This window comes from Budorcas taxicolor, chromosome 8 (genome assembly GCF_023091745.1).
Source record: "Budorcas taxicolor isolate Tak-1 chromosome 8, Takin1.1, whole genome shotgun sequence".
Lineage (NCBI taxonomy): Eukaryota > Metazoa > Chordata > Mammalia > Artiodactyla > Bovidae > Budorcas > Budorcas taxicolor.
In genome coordinates, this window is record NC_068917.1 from 42,104,470 (window position 1) to 42,122,576 (window position 18,107).

The 18,107-nt window shown below is 40.1% G+C and overlaps 1 protein-coding gene across 1 annotated transcript in view; it reads right to left on the reverse strand.

Annotated features, from left to right (window-relative positions):
• Positions 1 to 18,107, reverse strand: part of RIC1 (RIC1 homolog, RAB6A GEF complex partner 1) — a 138,934-nt gene that overhangs the window by 83,474 nt on the left and 37,353 nt on the right. The window contains exon 2 of the mRNA XM_052644806.1: positions 10,162 to 10,269. Coding sequence (XP_052500766.1) covers positions 10,162 to 10,269 — 108 coding nt within the window. The remainder of the gene's footprint in view (positions 1 to 10,161; positions 10,270 to 18,107) is intronic.

Below are 18,107 nucleotides of genomic sequence, written 5' to 3' on the forward strand. Positions count from 1 at the left end.
GCAGTGGCCACAGGACTGGAAAAGGTCCGTTTTCATTCCAACCCCAAAGAAAGCTAATGCCAAAGAATGCTCAAACTACCGCACAATTGTACTCATCTCACATTGCTAGTAAAGTAATGCTCAAAATTCTCCAAGCCAGACTTGAGCAATACGTGAACCGTGAACTTCCTGATGTTCAAGCTGGTTTTAGAAAAGGCAGAGGAACCAGAGATTGCTAACATCTGCTGAATCATGGACAAAGCAAGAGACTTCCAGAAAAACATGCATTTCTGCTTTATTGACTATGCCAAAGCCTTTGACTGTGTGGATCACAATAAACTGTGGAAAATTCTTAAAGAGACAGGAATACCAGACCACCTGACCTGCCTCTTGAGAAATCTGTATGCAGGTCAGGAAGCAACAGTTCGAACTGGACATGGAACAACAGACTGGTTCCAAATAGGAAAAGGAGTATGTCAAGGCTGTATATTGTCACCCTGCTTATTTAACATCTATGCAGAGTACATCATGAGAAATGCTGGACTGGAAGAAACACAAGCTGGAATCAAGATTGCTGGGAGAAATATCAATAACCTCAGATATGCAGATGACACCACCCTTATGGCAGAAAGTGAGGAGGAACTAAAAAGCCTCTTGATGAAAGTGAAAGAGGAGAGTCAAAAAGTTGGCTTAAAGCTCAACATTCAGAAAACGAAGATCATGGCATCTGGTCCCATCACTTCATGGGAAATAGATGGGGAAACAGTGGAAACAGTGTCAGACTTTATTTTTTTGGGCTCCAAAATCACTGCAGATGGTGACTGCAGCCATGAAATTAAAAGACACTTACTCCTTGGAAGGAACGCTATGAGCAAACTAGACAGCATATTCAAAAGCAGAGACATTACTTTGCCAACAAAGGTCCATCTAGTCAAGGCTATGGTTTTTCCAGTAGTCATGTATGGATGTGAGAGTTGGACTGTGAAGAAGGCTGAGTGCTGAAGAATTGATGGTTTTGAACTGTGGTGTTGGAGAAGACTCTTGAGAGTCCCTTGGACTGCAAGGAGTCCAACCAGTCCATTCTGAAGGAGATCAGCCCTGGGATTTCTTTGGAAGGAATGATGCTGAAGCTGAAACTCCAGTACTTTGGCCACCTCATGTGAAGAGTTGACTCATTGGAAAAGACTCTGATGCTGGGAGGGATTGGGGGCAGGAGAAGGGGACAACAGAGGATGAGATGGCTGGATGGCATCACTGGCTCGACGGACGTGAATCTGAGTGAACTCCGGGAGTTGGTGATGGACAGGGAGGCCTGGCGTGCTGTGATTCATGGGGTCGCAAAGAGTCGGCCACGACTGAGCGACTGAACTGAACTGATGCATAATTTAGGCACATTTCAAGTAGACAAAAATAAAAAATAGCTGAAAGTTTTGAGTTCTAGGCATTCTACAAAATATACTAAAGGCCTGTGCTAAGGTAATGACAATGAGAATAAAGAGGATGCCAATAAATTAGAGTCAGGATTTAGCAAAATACTGGTGATTGGAAGAGAATGCAGAATCAAGAGACTCCAGGTTTTTTCCTATTATAAGCAAAGCCTCAATAAAAATATTTATGCATATGCCAAATACACTGGTGCTTCTTGCCACATAGAGTACTAGGAATGAAACAGCACTTAAAATTCATTTTAATGTTCCTTGTGCACATATATCAGAGAAGGTGATGGCAACCCACTCCAGTACTCTTGCCTGGAAAATCCCATGGATGGAGGAGCCTGGTAGGCTGCAGTCCATGGGGTCGTGAAGAGTCGTCGCACACGACTGAGCGACTTCACTTTCACTTTGCACTTTCATGCACTGGAGAAGGAAATGGCAACCCACCCCAGTGTTCTTGCCTGGAGAATCCCAGGGACGGGGGAGCCTGGTTGGCTGGCTGCCGTCTATGGGGTCGCACAGAGTTGGACACGACTGAAGTGACTTAGCAGCAGTGCACACACACATATATATATACAAATTGTCTGAAACTGAGGAAAACTGTAGGGATATTTATGGTCTAGTATCATATCTACTAAAATGATATTCTACTTTTGATATTCAGAGAAAACACTCCGAAACACTATGGGCCAATTCTTAAAATGGTAAAGGATTTTCTTTCTCACACTTAAAATATTAAGGTACAACTTGATAAGGAGGTGACTGTGGCTCTGTTGATGATACAGTAATAGAATTTTTAATATAACTGACATGCCAGAGCACACAATGACTATTCTTGGCGGTTGAGGGGAAGGCCATAAAAAGTGCTTTGGTTTTGACTTAAAGTGCAGAGAGAGACTCATGTTGTATTGCTCTACAGGTCATACAACTGTATACGCTTCTCACACAGTCTACTGATGTTTTTGTAAAAGCAAACTGCAAAATATCTCCTGGATTCAGCTTTATTCCATAATAGCTAGTAGGATTAAACAACCATGCTAACAGTGAAAGGCAGTAAAGCAAAATTATTAAGACTTTCAAATTCTAGAAACAGGCTTCATGGGTTAGAACTTCATTATCAGCAGTGTGATCTGAAGTACATAGTATCTATGTAATCTGGGGCAGGTGCTTTAATCTGTCTACCACAATCAACTCAACCGTATGATGGAAGTAACAAAATTACGTACCATCAGAAGGCTGTTATGAAAAATAATTTTAATGCACATAGGCACTTAAATAGTGCCTACCACAGAGCAGGCACCAAAAAAGTTAACCATCATAATAACTCAATTTTTAAGTAAGCAGTTAATTCACAATCAATGGATTCATGTACGAGGCTAAGAAAATGTAAAATACATTTGAGACAAAGGACCATCAAAATTATAAAGCTTTAGAATCCAATTAAACTTCTAATTATCTAGTAAGTTCACTTAGCTAATACACATGGTAATATATAATTTTTAAGATTATTTTTATGTGTCCCTTTATAGATTATCTTTTAGTACAAATGACTGCAAAGAAGAGTGATTGCTTTGTACTGTGTGTGATCAGTCATGTTCAACTCCTTGTGACCCCATGGAGTCTGCACCAGGCTCCACTGTCCATGGAATTTTCCAGGCAAGAATAATTCCTACTTCAAGTGATTGCCTCACTGAACAGATAATACAAAAATACCAGTGACCTTCCTAAACTATTATCAAATGATAGTTCTCCATCTGTATTATTCTACATTATAGTACATTATAATATAAAAAATGAAGATAAAATATAACCTCTTTTGCAGGCAGAGGCAAATGAAACTTGAACAATGGGATGAAATGGTTTACTTTGAGTTAGCTTCTGCTAAGATGGAAAGACTGAACCCACATTCGTAACTTTCTTCTTTTCTCAGTTGCTGTTGTTCTTACTTGTTAAATAGTGTCTGACTCTTGCCACCCGATGGACTGTAGCCTGCCAGGCTCCTCTGTCCATGGAATTTCCTAGGCAAGAAATACTGGAGTGGGTAGCCATTTCCTTCTCCAGAGGATCTTCCCAACCCAGGGACCAAACCTGCATTTCCTGCGTCTCCTGTATTGCAGGCAGACACTTTACCTGCTGACCCATCTGGGACTACAACACAGTTACCAAAAAGCATGCTGTGACTGCTCCCAGAAGTAAATGCTGACAGGGCTTGCTCCTTGGAAGGAAAGCTATGACAAACCCAGACAGCATAACAAAAAGCAGAAACATTACTTTGGCAACAAAGGTCTGTATAGTCAAAGCTTTGGTTTTTCCAGTAGTCATGTACAAATGGGAGAGTTGGACCATAAAGAAAGCTAAGTGTCAAAGAATTAATGCTTTCAAACTGTTTCAAACTGTGGTGCTGAAGTAGACTCTTGAGAGTCCCTTGAACAGAAAGGAGATGAAACCAGTCAATCCTAAAGGAAATCAACCCTGATTATTCACTGGGAAGGACGGATGCTGAAGGTCAAGGTACAATACTTTGGCCACCTGATGTGAAGAGCTTACTGACTGGAAAAGACCCTGATGCTGGGAAAGACTGAGTACAAGAGAAGAGGGCAATAGAGAATGAGATGGTTAGATGGCATCATCGACACAATGGACATGAGTTTGAGCAAACTCTGGGAGATAGTGTGGCATGCTGCAGTGCTGGAAGCCAGCGTGAGGAACTCCGCCCATGACAAAGGTCATGAGGAAGGAGGTTTGGCATACCTAAAGGCCTGATCAAGCCTCAGGAAACCCCCTGTTCCCGAGCACTTACCCCCAAAACCAGAGTCTATCTACTTCACTGTTTCATGCTCTTGCCTACACCTCTGACTTTATGGGGGGCTGCTCCCCACCAGTTCTCTCGGAGAAGGAGTAAACGTGCAGCTCCAAGTCAATAAAAATTCCTGGGTGTGACAAGAGTGTTTCAACTCCTCTGAAGGTTATCTAGCGCACCTGTATAGGTTCGGCTGGCCACATGTGATTGTTTACAGCCTCCCAATCTGAGAGGCACGAGATGTTTTAGAGTTACTAAAGGCAAGTTCTTTTGGGAAGTTAGAAATTACTAGTATAGTGGGTTGGTTAGGAATTATATTGGTGAAGAGTTCTTCATTTGTTGTGCCAATAATTGCTGCTAATTCCCTGCCCTGGGTGTGACAAGGGTGTCTCAGGTCAAACCTCTCTGCTGGCAAACTAGCTTGTGTGACAGGATTATCCATACTCCTGCCATTGTTTACTACCTCTCAACCATAAACAGCACAGAGAGTTTGGAGTATTTTGAGAGTCTTAATTAGCATAGGGCTTTTCTCATTGTTGAGTCAATGACTGCCACCAGGCCTCCATATCCTTAGGCACCTGGGAATATATTAATCAATGTATTTGGAATATAGAAAAGGAAATATAGTAGTTTTTAAGGTTAGCAATACTAGACTTTTTGAGTTAATGAATTTTCTCTTTTGTAATAGATCACTGTACTTTGTTATAAATCACTGTGTCCTTGCTATGTAAAAATGTAACTTAATCACTATCTTAAGACTAAATAGATCTTAAGGGGAACATTGGTGAAAGAATTTTCATTTGTTGGGCTGATGTTTGCTGCTAAATCTCCATATTCCCTGCCCTTATAATAAATATAACTAGCATATAGAAGAAGTAAGTATTAACCTTTAAGCATGTAGGAGAAATAAGTATTAACCTTTAAGATTAATCATGTTAACCTTGGGTTAAATAAATTCCTTTCTTGATTGTAACTCACTACACCCTCACCCTATAGGAATGCAACTCTATTTGGAGGGTGGTGCCTGGTTTAAGAAAAAACACCCTTGGAAAAAATAAGTTTTTTGGTTATCAGAAAGAAAGGAGCATAAATGTCAGCAGGCCTCATGCCCAGAAAATGATGTAAAACCCCTAAGATCTTTTTTTATGTTAAAGCACCTGATTTTGATAAAGGTCAGGACTGCTGACTCCCACGTGACTCTGTATTCATCCCTATGTGTAACAAAAGGTATATGCTGCTGCTGCTGCAGCTGCTAAGTCACTTCAGTCGTGTCTGACTGTGTGACCCCACAGACAGCAACCCATCAGGCTCCCCCATCCCTGGGATTCTCCAGGCAAGAACACTGGAGTGGGTTGCCATTTCCTTCTCCAATGCATGAAAGTGAAAAGTGAAAGTGAAATCGCTCAGTCGTTTCCGACTCAGCGACCCCATGGACTGCAGCCTACCAGGCTCCTCCGTCCATGGGATTTTCCAGGCAAGAGTTCTGGAGTGGGGTGCCATTGCCTTCTCCAACAAAAGGTAAAAAAGCAAACCCCAAAATAAAGAAATCGGATCAGTTTCTGGAAAGACTGATTCCCCCGTGTTGTTCTTTCTTGCTCCCCGTTTTTCTGGCTGAATTCCCATCTGGAGCGTGGGTGCTCGCCACGTCTACTTACTTGCCCTGGCTTTCAAGCCTACGCGAGAAGGAGCCCAAGGAGGGGCACCTTCCAATATTCAAGTGGCGCCAGTGGCCTAACGTAGATGGTGCAAATTCCTTGTCTTGGAATTTTATCAGTATCCCACATAAACCAAGTTATTCAGCCTCTTTTTCTCTCCTACTGTTTTCTGGCCGAATTCCCATCTGGTGCATGGGTACCCACCAAGCCTGCTAATTTTGCCTGGGCTTCTAAGATCGGACGGGCGGGGGTGGGGGGGCCTCAGTGCCTCCTCTCCTTCAGGAGAATGGGAAGACGCCTGCGGCCTACATAGGTGGTGATTGGTATTCCATGTAAACCAAGTTATTCAGCCTCTTTTTCTCTGCTAATTTTCTAATCCCTCTCTATCTGTAATTAAATAAGTTATTTCCAAGGACGCCGACTCAGTCCCCACCTTCAAATCACCCTGGATCCACCAGGGCTGGACCCCGGCACTGCAGTCCATGGGGTTGCAGAGTCAGACTCGACTTAGCGACTGAACAAAAACAAAGACAGGAAAGCAACCTAAGTGTCCATTGACAGATGAATGAATAAAAGATGTTGTACATACAGTGGATTATTACTCAGTCATAGAAAGAACGAAATAATGCCCATGTGCAGCAACATGGATGGACTTAGAGATTATCATAAGGAAAGTAAGTCAGATACACAAAGACAAATATTATATGATACCACTTATATATGGAATCTAAAATATGATACAATGATCTTTTTCACAAAACAGAAATAGACTCACAGACATAGAAAACAAATTTATGGTTACTAAAGGGGGAAGGAGGTGTAGGAAAGATAAATTAGGAATTGGGGATTAGCAGATACAGACAACTAAATATATAATAAATAACCAAGGTCCTACTATACAGCACAGGGAACTATCTTTAATATCCTGTAACAAACCACAAAAGAAAAGGATGGAAATAAATATATAAAACTGAATCACTTTGCTGTACAACAGAAACTAACACAACACTGTAAATTAACTACATTTCAATTAAAAATAAAGTTAGTGTTCCCTATGATCAAAATTGATTCCTCAAAGTGCTAATCTGTAATTTTACAAATTTCATGTGAAAATGTCTTTTCCAACCCATACTGCCAAATACTGACATCAATCCATGAGCATGATTTTAACTGAATACATTCATCACTTGATAGGCAATTATACAGTCTACCACATTTCTTCTATGTTTGCATGTTAACATGTCACTACATTGTAATCACTTCCAATTGAAGGTTAGGTGGAAGCACTCCTCATTTGTACAATGGGTTCTGAAATATGGAAATTTCTTCCATAACGGCATCAAAGTTCAAAAAAATACTATCAGAACCATGGCTTGAATTCAGAAAAAAATATCCATTGCTAATTTTTCTTAGACATCTCACTTCTTGTTAACTTTTGACAGAAATGGAAGTATAAAAAGCAGCCTGACATTACTTGTAATTCAAACATTTAGTTCAGTTCAGTCGCTCAGTCGTGTCCGGCTCTTTGTGACCCCATGAATCACAGCACGCCAGGCCTCCCTGTCCACCACCGACTCCCAGAGCTTACCCAAACTCAAGCCCATCAAGTCAGCGATGCCATCTAGCCATCTCATCCTCTGTTGTCCCCTTCTCCTCCTGCCCCCAATCCCTCCCAGCATCAGGGTCTTTTCCAATGAGTCAACTCTTCGCATGAGATGGCCAAAGTACTGGAGTTTCAGTTCAGTTCAGTTCAGTCGCTCAGTCGTGTCCGACTCTTTGCGACCCCATGCAGCTTTAGCATCATTCCTTCCAAAGAAATCCCAGGGCTGATCTTCTTCCGAATGGACTGGCTGGATCTCCTTGGAGTCCAAGGGACTCTCAAGAGTCTTCTCCAACACCACACTTCAAAAGCATCAATTCTTTGGCGCTCAGCTTTCTTCACAGTCCAACTCTCACATCCATACATGACCACAGGAAAAACCATAGCCTTGACTAGATGGACCTTTGTTGGCAAAGTAATGTCTCTGCTTTTGAATATACTATCTAGGTTGGTCATAACTTTTCTTCTAAGGAGTAAGCGTCTTTTAATATCATGGCTGCAGTCACCATCTGCAGTGATTTTGGAGCCCCCAAAAATAAAGTCTGACACTGTTTCCACTGTTTCCCCATCTATTTCCCATGAAGTGATGGGACCGGATGCCATGATCTTGTTGAGCTTTAAGCCAACTTTTTGACTCTCCTCTTTCACTTTCATCAAGAGGCTTTTTAGTTCCTCTTCACTTTCGGCCATAAGGGTGGTGTCATCTGCATCAGTTGTCATGAAAATGGCTTAACCACATATAAATTTCTGACTGCTAAGTCAATGAAAGGCTTTGGGCTTGGGCAAGTCAGAATATTCAGCTTCTGTTTCTAACAAAAACTTAAAATATAACCATCTGTTTTACAATGTTTACCCAAGGATTAGTTTTGTAAATTTGCCAACTAAGCCTTTTTCTGCTCCATGTTTTTTTACCACCATCAATTAAAACACGTTAGCAGATTCTACTTCAGGTTATACTGAATTAGTGGTCTCTCAACCTTTTTGAAAAATTTTTTACCTGTTGTTTCACACATGCTATTCATGGGGAATAATTCATAATCATTTCACACTCTGCCTTAACTATTCAAATAACAACTGAGCAGAATTAACATCTGTCAGTTCATCACAAGAACCAAGCAAACGTACTTTGATTGCACCTTCATTTTAATTTTTTGTATTTGTGAAAAAAATTCTCATATGATGAGTCCATTTTAAATTTTCTAACTTTTCCTGACTACTAATTTCAGTGAGTTGAGAATACTATGATGAGTACTTAGCTGGGTAAGGTCAACTTATATTGTATTCTTTTCACATCACTATAGTCATTCTAAAATAAACAATATGTTTCCATCTAATTCAGTAATAAAATAATGCACACTCCCATGTGCTTTAAAAGCATGACATTCAAAATTTATTATTCTCTTCTTTCATTCCGACACAATTTAATTCCTTATGCACTAGTAATAAAAATAATATGAAATGTCACAGTATAGCAATATGCATGGTACTTGAAACACAAAATTTATAAATGTTTCATTATAATTTATAGTACACTGAGCGGAAGAGTGAAGAGATGAAGCACCATATATGGTCACTGTTGGGAGTACTCAACTCAGATACTGTCACTTTAAAGCAGCCGTAAACAACATGTAAATAGGCATTTTCAGGGAAATGTTATTTATGGACAGTAAAATTTAAATTTTAAATAATTTTCAACTGTCAAAAATATTTTTCCTCTGATTGTTTTCAATCATTTAAATACATAAAAATATTCTTAGTTTATAGTCCACATACCAAGAGGAAGCAGAGTAGATATGATACATAGTTGGTAATCTGCAAAACCTTTCTATAGGAAGTGAGTAACTACTCAACATTTTTTATTTTATGGAGGCATTTTTGGATGATTAACCCAGTCAGTATTAAACAGCATAAACAGGAAAAGGATTGAAAGCACAGAGATAAATTAGTGTAGTAGTTGAAAGGACAGTAAATGGAATCTAAGTATCTCATTTTAAAGCCCTTCTCTCTAATATATACTATCTGTGTAACTGTGGATAAAACTTAATTTCTCAAACCCTCAATACACTAATCTACTAGAAAGGGCAATTGTATTTACTTTGAAGTGTTCATTTAAAGATTGAAAGAGATGATGCACATAATCTGATTATAACAACACTTACATAGAAGGTGCTCAATAAATGTTAACCATGATAATTCAAATTAACATCACTAACTCAAATTAGGTGATGATGACAATGAAAAAATAGAATTTGAAAAGGTAAGATCAACCAGATCTAAGCACGTTAATGGACCAGAGAAGAGATGCAGAAATAAATTCAAATGGATATGAGAATGTTGTATGATATAAACACAAAATTTATCATTTTTGTGACACATCCCTGGGAATAAAGGGAAGGATTCATAATATAAATCTGAGAATACCATGTGAATATAGATGAAAGCTTAAAAAATCTGGATTAGACTTTAAGGAAAGTGAAAGGAATAAAAAGAAAACAAAGTAGGCACCATTTATCGGTGGGAAGAAGTAAAAGAATCAAGAAAGAAGATACAGTAGGAGTAACCTAAATAGAACAACTGCTATCACAGACAGTAAAAACTAAAGAGTGTGAAAGAGTAAAAAGATCTTACCCAAGAAAATCCAATTTAGATGCAACGTAATGATTTCATAAGAAAACACCATTAAAATCTACTTACTGACACAGCTATCATGGTACTATCTGGCCTCCATTCAGCTTGCTTGTAGGACCCAAACTGAGAAGATGATTTTGCAGGTTCCTTGTAGGTTACAATTAATACACTGGGCTGGAAGAAAAAAGTTGTATTTTATTAATGTTTCTAATAAGTAAATCTAAGATAACATCATGAAGTACTGACAGCATTTTAATAATTTTAGAAGTATAATAAAAGATAACATAACCTTTTCTAACTCAACATTAAAAAACTAAGATCATGGCATGCAGTCCCATCACTTCATGGCAAATAGAAGGGGAAAAAGTGGAAGCACTGACAGTTTTATTTTTCTGCACTCCAAAACCACTGCAGATGGGGTCAGCCACAAAATTAAAAGATATTTCCTCCTTGGAAGGAGAAAGCTATGACAAAACTAGACAGTGTATTAAAAAGCAGAGACATCACTGTGCCAACAAAGGTCCATATAGTCAGAGCTATGTTTTTTCCAGTAGTCATATACGGATGGGAGAGTTGGACCATAAAGAAGACTTGAGGGGTAAAGAATTGATGCTTTTGAATTGTGGTGCTGGAGAAGACCCTTGAGAGTCACTTGCACCTCAAGGAGATAAAACCAGTCAATCCTAAAGGAAATCAACCCTTAACAGTCATTGGAAGGACTGATGCTGAAGCTTCAAAACTTTGGCCACCTGATTCAAAGAGTTGACTCATTGGAAAAGACCCTCATGGTGAGAAAGATTGAGGGCAGGGGGGAAAGGGGGTGGCAGAGGATGAGATGGCTGGATGGCATTACCAACTCAATGGACAAGAACCTGAGCAAACTCTGGGAGATAGTAAAGGACAGCCTGGAGTGCTGCAGTCCATGGGGTTGCAAAGAGTTAGACACAACTTAGCAACTGAACAACAATATTAATTCATAAGTTTAAACAGTCCAAGCAAATCAGATAAAAAGAACCATAAAAAAAAAATCTAAATAAGTCTATATCTATTAAAGAAACTGAACTGATAATTAATGAGGTTCAAAGACAGAAAGGATCAGCCCAGATGGGTTCACTGGTGGATTCTACCAAACACATAAGAAAAAAGTTATACAAAATTTCTACAATCTCTTTCAGAAGATAAAAGCAGAGAATATGAACTCCTTCCTTGAGGCCAGTATCACCCCAATACTAAAACCAGAAAAGGCATTATAAGAAAATGACAAACCAGTATCTCTCGTGCACAAAGATGCAAAAATTCTAAACACAGTATTAGCAAATCAAATCCAACGATGTATAAGAGAATTATATACCATAATCAAGTGGGATTTACTACAGGTCTTCAAGAGTGGTACATGTGAAAACTAATATAATCAACCATCATATAAACAGGCTAAAGGAATCAACAGATGTAGAAAAAGAATTTGACAAAATTCAACACCATTCAGGACAAAAATTATCAGCAAACTAGGAACAGAGGGGAACTTTTTCAACCTGACAAAGAAGATCTACAAAAGCCTATGGCTAACAGCATACTCACTGGAAAAAACTAGTTTTCCTGATAAGATCAGGTAGGTACACCCTTCCTTTTCAAAATCATACTGAGCTAATGCAATAACACAAGAAAAGGAAATAAAAGATATACAGATTAAGAAGAAAAATTCAACTTGTTCTTAGATGATATGGCCACACATACAGAAAATCAGAAAGAATGAACAACAAAAAATTTGTGAAAATAATAAGTGATTACAGCAGGGTTGCAGGATAAAGTGTTATTAAACAAAAATCAATTGCTTTTCTATCTACTAGCAACGGATAAGTGGAAGTTTCAACAAAAAATACTTAGGTACAAATTCCAAACATGTGTAAGACCTATGTGAGGAAATCTACAAAGTTTCAATGAACAAAAGAAGAATCTTCAATTCTTCCGAACTTGATCTACAGATTCAACACAATCCCAATCAAAATCACAAGTTATTTTACAGATGCTGACCAACTGGTTCTAAAGTTTACATGGAGAGGCAAAAGATCCAGAACACCCAATTCAATATTAAAAGAAACAAACTAAATTGAAAGACTGACAGCAAATTTCAAGACTTACTATAAAGACAAAGAAATGAAGACAATGTGGTATCAGCAAGAGTAGAAAACAGATCAATGCCACAGAATAGAGAGCCCAGAAACTGACACACACAAACACAGTCAACTAACCTCTGACAAAGGAGCACAGGCAACATAATGGAGAAGAGATGGTCTTCTCAACAAATGATGCTGGAACAACTGGACATCTAATTTCTGACACTAAAAAAAAGCTCCACAAGGTCACCTGGTACTTTGTCTGCCTTTGCTCTAGAATCAACAACTTTTTCAGAAATTCCTGACTCTTTTAATTAGAAACAATATTTAGAAAACAAGACCTGAAACCAAGATGCTTACTGCTAGTGGGATGTCATTACCTTTAGGTTTTCTGAGAAAATACAGTAGGAAATATATGAACCTATACTAACCCACATCTACACACATATCTATAAATACTGATTTTAATATATGCAAATATTTATAAACAGAAACATATGTGACCATAATCAAGCACAATGTGCTTAATTCTAGACTTCACCCTTACTTGGAACTTTCTTCTGACAGTGAGTGCTTGGCTATCATTTCATACAACTAATTTAGTTCTCTGTTCTATATATGGATACAGTATTTTGGAATTGCTAAATATATTCTCATAAAAAACAATTTTACCAAATAGAATACAGTTGTTATGGATAACTTCTTTTAATTTAGCTTGAGAATAACCAGTTACAACACCATTTTCCAAAGCTACATAAGTCATTCCCTCAGAAGCTTTTTTCAATCTCTAAAATTGAAATACAGAAGTTTCTAAGACACTGACAAAGCTCTGAAAACAAAACTGCCAGTCATTAGTGATTGTACTTCAAATATCAATTAAAAGTTTAAAAAAAAAATACCTTGATGGGAAATGACATTAGCAAAATGTCAGAATACATACTTTTGGATTCTTTCCTCAACCCCTAACAATTCACAGACAAATCCCCTTTTTTGAGGAATACAGAAACTAATTGAAAAGCACCTGAATGCTGGATGAATGAGCGAGAAGGCTCATTAAAACTGGTAGGAAAACTCAGGACACCTTCTCACCAGAATTCCTACCACCAACACAGTGTCATACAAGCAGGATGAAACCCTCCAGCCCACAGTTAATCCCTGCAAAGGAAAAGGAGTGGTCTGTGTGTCCAATGCGCCAACCTTTCCAAGGGGGCTTCTCAGAGGACAGGCTTCTATCTTGTCAGTCTTGCATAAGATACTGTCAGAACTGGCATAATCAAGCTACCTGGGGGAGGACAGAGACAGTGGCTTGGATAGTAGTCACCATCGCTATTCTCTACAGCTCAGCACAAGGTTAGCAGAGAAGAAAATTCTAGCTCTCAGCTTCCCCCTGGAGAAAGAAAGAATTGGTCCACATGTCCAAAACCCCAACTTTATGGGGTCTACTCAAACGAATGGGTTGTCTTATCTGTCTCAGAGTGCTGACAGGACCTGGAAATGTCTAGCTGTCTGGGGGCTTCAGTTGTTGAGCCGTGCCCAACTCTTTGCAACTCCACGGGCTGTAGCATGCAGGCTTCCCTATCCATCATCAACTCCCAGAGCTTGCTCAAACTCACGTCCATTGAGTCGGTGATGCCATCCAACCACCTCATCCTGTTATCCCCTTTCTCCTCCTGCCTTCAATCTTTCCCAGTATCAGGCAGGGTCTTTTCCAATGAGTCAGTTCTTCATATCAGGTGGCCAGAGTATTGGAGCTTCAGCTTCAGTCCTTCCAGTTGACTGGTTTGATCTCCTTGCTGTCCAAGGGACTCTCAGAGGTCTTCTCCAACACCACACTTCAAAAGCATCAATTCTTCAGTGCTTAGCTTTCTTTATGGTCCAACTCTCACATTCATACATGACTACAGGAAAAACCAAAGCTTTGACTAGACGAACCTTTGTTGGTAAAGCAATGTTTATGCTTTCTAATATGCTGTCTAGGTTTGTCACAAGTTTTCTTCCAAGGAGCAAGCATCTTTTAATTTCATGGCTGCAGTCACCATCTGCAGTGATTCTGGAGCGCAAAAAAATAAAGTCTGTCACTGTTTCCATTGTTTCCCCATCTATTTGCCGTGAAGTGATGGCACCCAATGCCATGATCTTTGTTTTCTGAATGTTGGGTTTTAAGTCAGCTTTTTCACTCTCCTCTTTCACTAAGCATACACTGAGTAGATAACCACTGCTCCTCCACAAGCGTAGTTTCTCCCTGTGGAGCTAAAGAATTAGTCCACAACTTCAATGCCTCAACTTTTCTGGGGGCTGCCCAGAGTGCAGGGCAGGGATGGGGGGGGGGGGGGGTCTCTCTTGCCTTCCACTGAGCAGTGATGATACTGACATAATTTAGTCACCAAGGAGTTGATGAGAATAGAGACCAAGGCTTGGGCTAGCGTTGCTCCTCCTCCAGCTCAGCACAGAGCAACTGGATTAAAAAGCTCAGCTCTTAGCTTCTCCCTAGGGAGGGAAACAGTTAGATGAAGCATCAAATGATCGAACTTTTTTAGAGGAGGCCTGAGAAATGGCTTCAGTATTACTAGTTTTGATGCTGTGGAGGGATCCAGCATAATCCAGATACTAGGGGGCTGAAAAGAACAAAGTAAGCATGTTCAGTTCAGTTCAGTCGCTCAGTCGTGTCCGACTCTTTGCAACCCCAAGAATTGCAGCACGCCAGGCCTCCTTGTCCATCACCAACTCCCGGAGTTCATTCAGACTCACGTCCATCAAGTCAGTGATGCCATCCAGCCATCTCATCCTCTGTCATCCCCTTCTCCTCCTGCCCCCAATCCCTCCCAGCATCAGAGTCTTGTCCAATGTGTCAACTCTTCGCATGAGGTGGCCAAAGTATTGGAGTCTCAGCTTTAGCATCATTCCTTCCAAAGAAATCCCAGGGCTGATCTTCAGAATGGACTGGCTGGATCTCCTGGCACTCCAAGGGACTCTCAAGAGTCTTCTCCAACACCACAGTTCAAAAGCATCAATTCTTCGGCGCTCAGCCTTCTTCACAGTCCAACTCTCACATCCATACATGACCACAGGAAAAACCAGAGCCCTGACTGGACGGACCTTAGTCGGCAAATAATGTCTCTGCTTTTGAATATACTATCTAGGTTGGTCATAACTTTTCTTCCAAGGAGTTAAGCGTCTTTTAATCTCATGGCTGCAGTCACCATCTGCACTGATTTTGGAGCCCAAAAAAATAAAGTCTAACACTGTTTGCACTGTTTCCCATCTATTTCCCATGAAGTGATGGGACCAGATGCCATGACCTTAGTTGTCTGAATGTTGAGCTTTAAGCCAACTTTTTCACTCTCCTCTTTCACTTTCATCAAGAGGCTTTTTAGCTCCTCTTCGCTTTCTGCCATAAGGGTGGTGTCATCTGCCTATCTGAGGTTATTGATATTTCTCCCAGCAATCTTGATTCCAGCTTGTGCTTCTTCCAGTCCAGCATTTCTCATGATGTACTCTGCATAGAAGTTAAATAAGCAGGGTGACAATATACAGCCTTGACGTACTCCTTTTCCTATTTGGAACCAGTCTGTTGTTCCATGTCCAGTTCTAACTGTTGCTTCCTGACCTGAATACAGATTTCTCAAGAGGCAGGTTAGGTGGTCTGGTATTCCCATCTCTTTCAGAATTTTCCACAGTTTATTGTGATCCACACAGTCAAAGGCTTTGGCATAGTCAATAAAGCACAAATAGATGTTTTTCTGGAACTCTCTTGCTTTTTCCATGATCCAGCGGATGTTGGCAATTTGATCTCTGGTTCCTCTGCCTTTTCTAAACCCAGCTTGAACATCAGGGAGTTCATGGTTCACTTATTGCTGAAGCCTGGCTTGGAGAATTTTGAGCATTACTTTACTAGCGTGTGAGATGAGTACAATTGTGCGGTAGTTTGAGCATTCTTTGGCATTGCCTTTCTTTGGGATTGGAATGAAAAACGGACCTTTTCCAGTCCTGTGGCCACTGCTGAGTTTTCCAAATTTGCTGGCATATTGAGTGCAGCACTTTCACAGCATCATCTTTCAGGATTTGAAACAGGTCAACTGGAATTCCATCACTTCCACTAGCTTTGTTCGTAGTGATGCTTTCTAAGGCCCACTTGACTTCACATTCCAAGATGTCTGGCTCTAGATTAGTGATCACATCATCATGATCATCTGGGTCGTGAAGATCTTTTTTGTACAGTTTTCCGTGTATTCTTGCCACCTCTTCTTAATATCTCCTGCTTCTGTTAGGTCCATACCATTTCTGTCCTTTATCGAGTCTATCTTTGCCTGAAATGTTCCCTTGGTATCTCTAATTTTCTTGAAGAGATCTCTAGTCTTTCCCATTCTGTTCTTTTCCTCTATTTCTTTGCATTGATTGCTGAAGAAGGCTTTCTTATCTCTTCTTGCTATTCTTTGGAACTCTGCATTCAGATGCTTGTATCTTTTCTTTTCTCCTTTGCTTTTTGCTTCTCTTCTTTTCACAGCTATTTGTAAGGCCTCCCCAGACAGCCATTTTGCTTTCTTGCATTTCTTTTCCATGGCGATGGTCTTGATCCCTGTCTCCTGTACAATGTCACGAACCTCATTCCATAGTTCATCAGGCACTCTATCTATCAGATCTAGGCCCTTAAATCTATTTCTCACTTCCACTGTATAATCATACGGGATCTGATTTAGGTCATACCTGAATGGTCTAGCGGTTTTCCCTACTTTCTTCCATTTAAGTCTGAATTTGGTAATAAGGAGTTTATGATCTGAGCCACAGTCAGCTCCTGGTCTTGTTTTTATTGACTGTATAGAGCTTCTCCATCTTTGGCTGCAAAGAATATAATCAATCTGATTTCGGTGTTGACCATCTGGTGAAGCCCATGTGTAGAGTCTTCTCTTGTCTTGTTGGAAGAGGGTGTTTGCTATGACCAGTGCATTTTCTTGGCAAAACTCTATTAGTCTTTGCCCTGCTTCATTCTGCATTCCAAGGCCAAATTTGCCTGTTACTCCAGGTGTTTCTTGACTTCCTACTTTTGCATTCCAGTCCCCTATAATGAAAAGGACATCTTTTTTGGGTGTTAGTTCTAAAAGGTCTTGTAGGTCTTCATAAAACTGTTCAACTTCAGCTTCTTCAGCATTACTGGTTTGGGCATAGACTTGGATAACTGTGATATTGAATGGTTTGCCTTGGAGATGAACAGAGATCATTCTGTCATTTTTGAGATTGCATCCAAGTACTGCATTTCGGACTCTTTTGTTGATAATGATGGCTACTCCATTTCTTCTGAGGGATTCCTGCCCGCAGTAGTAGATATAATGGTCATCTGAGTTAAATTCACCCATTCCAGTCCATTTTAGTTCCCTGATTCCTAGAATGTCGATGTTCACTCTTGCCATCTCTTGTTTGACCACATCCAATTTGCCCTGATTCATAGACCTGACATTCCAGGTTCCTATGCAATATTGCTCTTTACTGCATTGCTTCTATCACCAGTCACATCACAGCTGGGTATTGTTTTTGCTTCGGCTCCGTCCCTTCATTCTTTCTGGAGTTATTTCTCCACTGATCTCCAGTAGCATATTGGGCACCTAATAACCTGGGGAGTTCCTCTTTCAGTATCCTATCATTTTGCCTTTTCGTACTGTTCATGGGGTTCTCAAGGCTAGAATACTGAAGTGGCTTGCCATTCCCTTCTCCAGTGGACCACACTCTGTCAGACCTCTCCACCATGACCCGCCCGTCTTGGGTTGCCCCACAGGCATGGCTTGGTTTCAAGTTTTGAGATGCCATCGGAATCTCTGGCTGGGCTGACTGGTAGGGATCTTCTACTATATGAGGCCAACTCATTAAGACTGGAGAGTTGCTTGCTTTGTCTAATGCACAGAAACC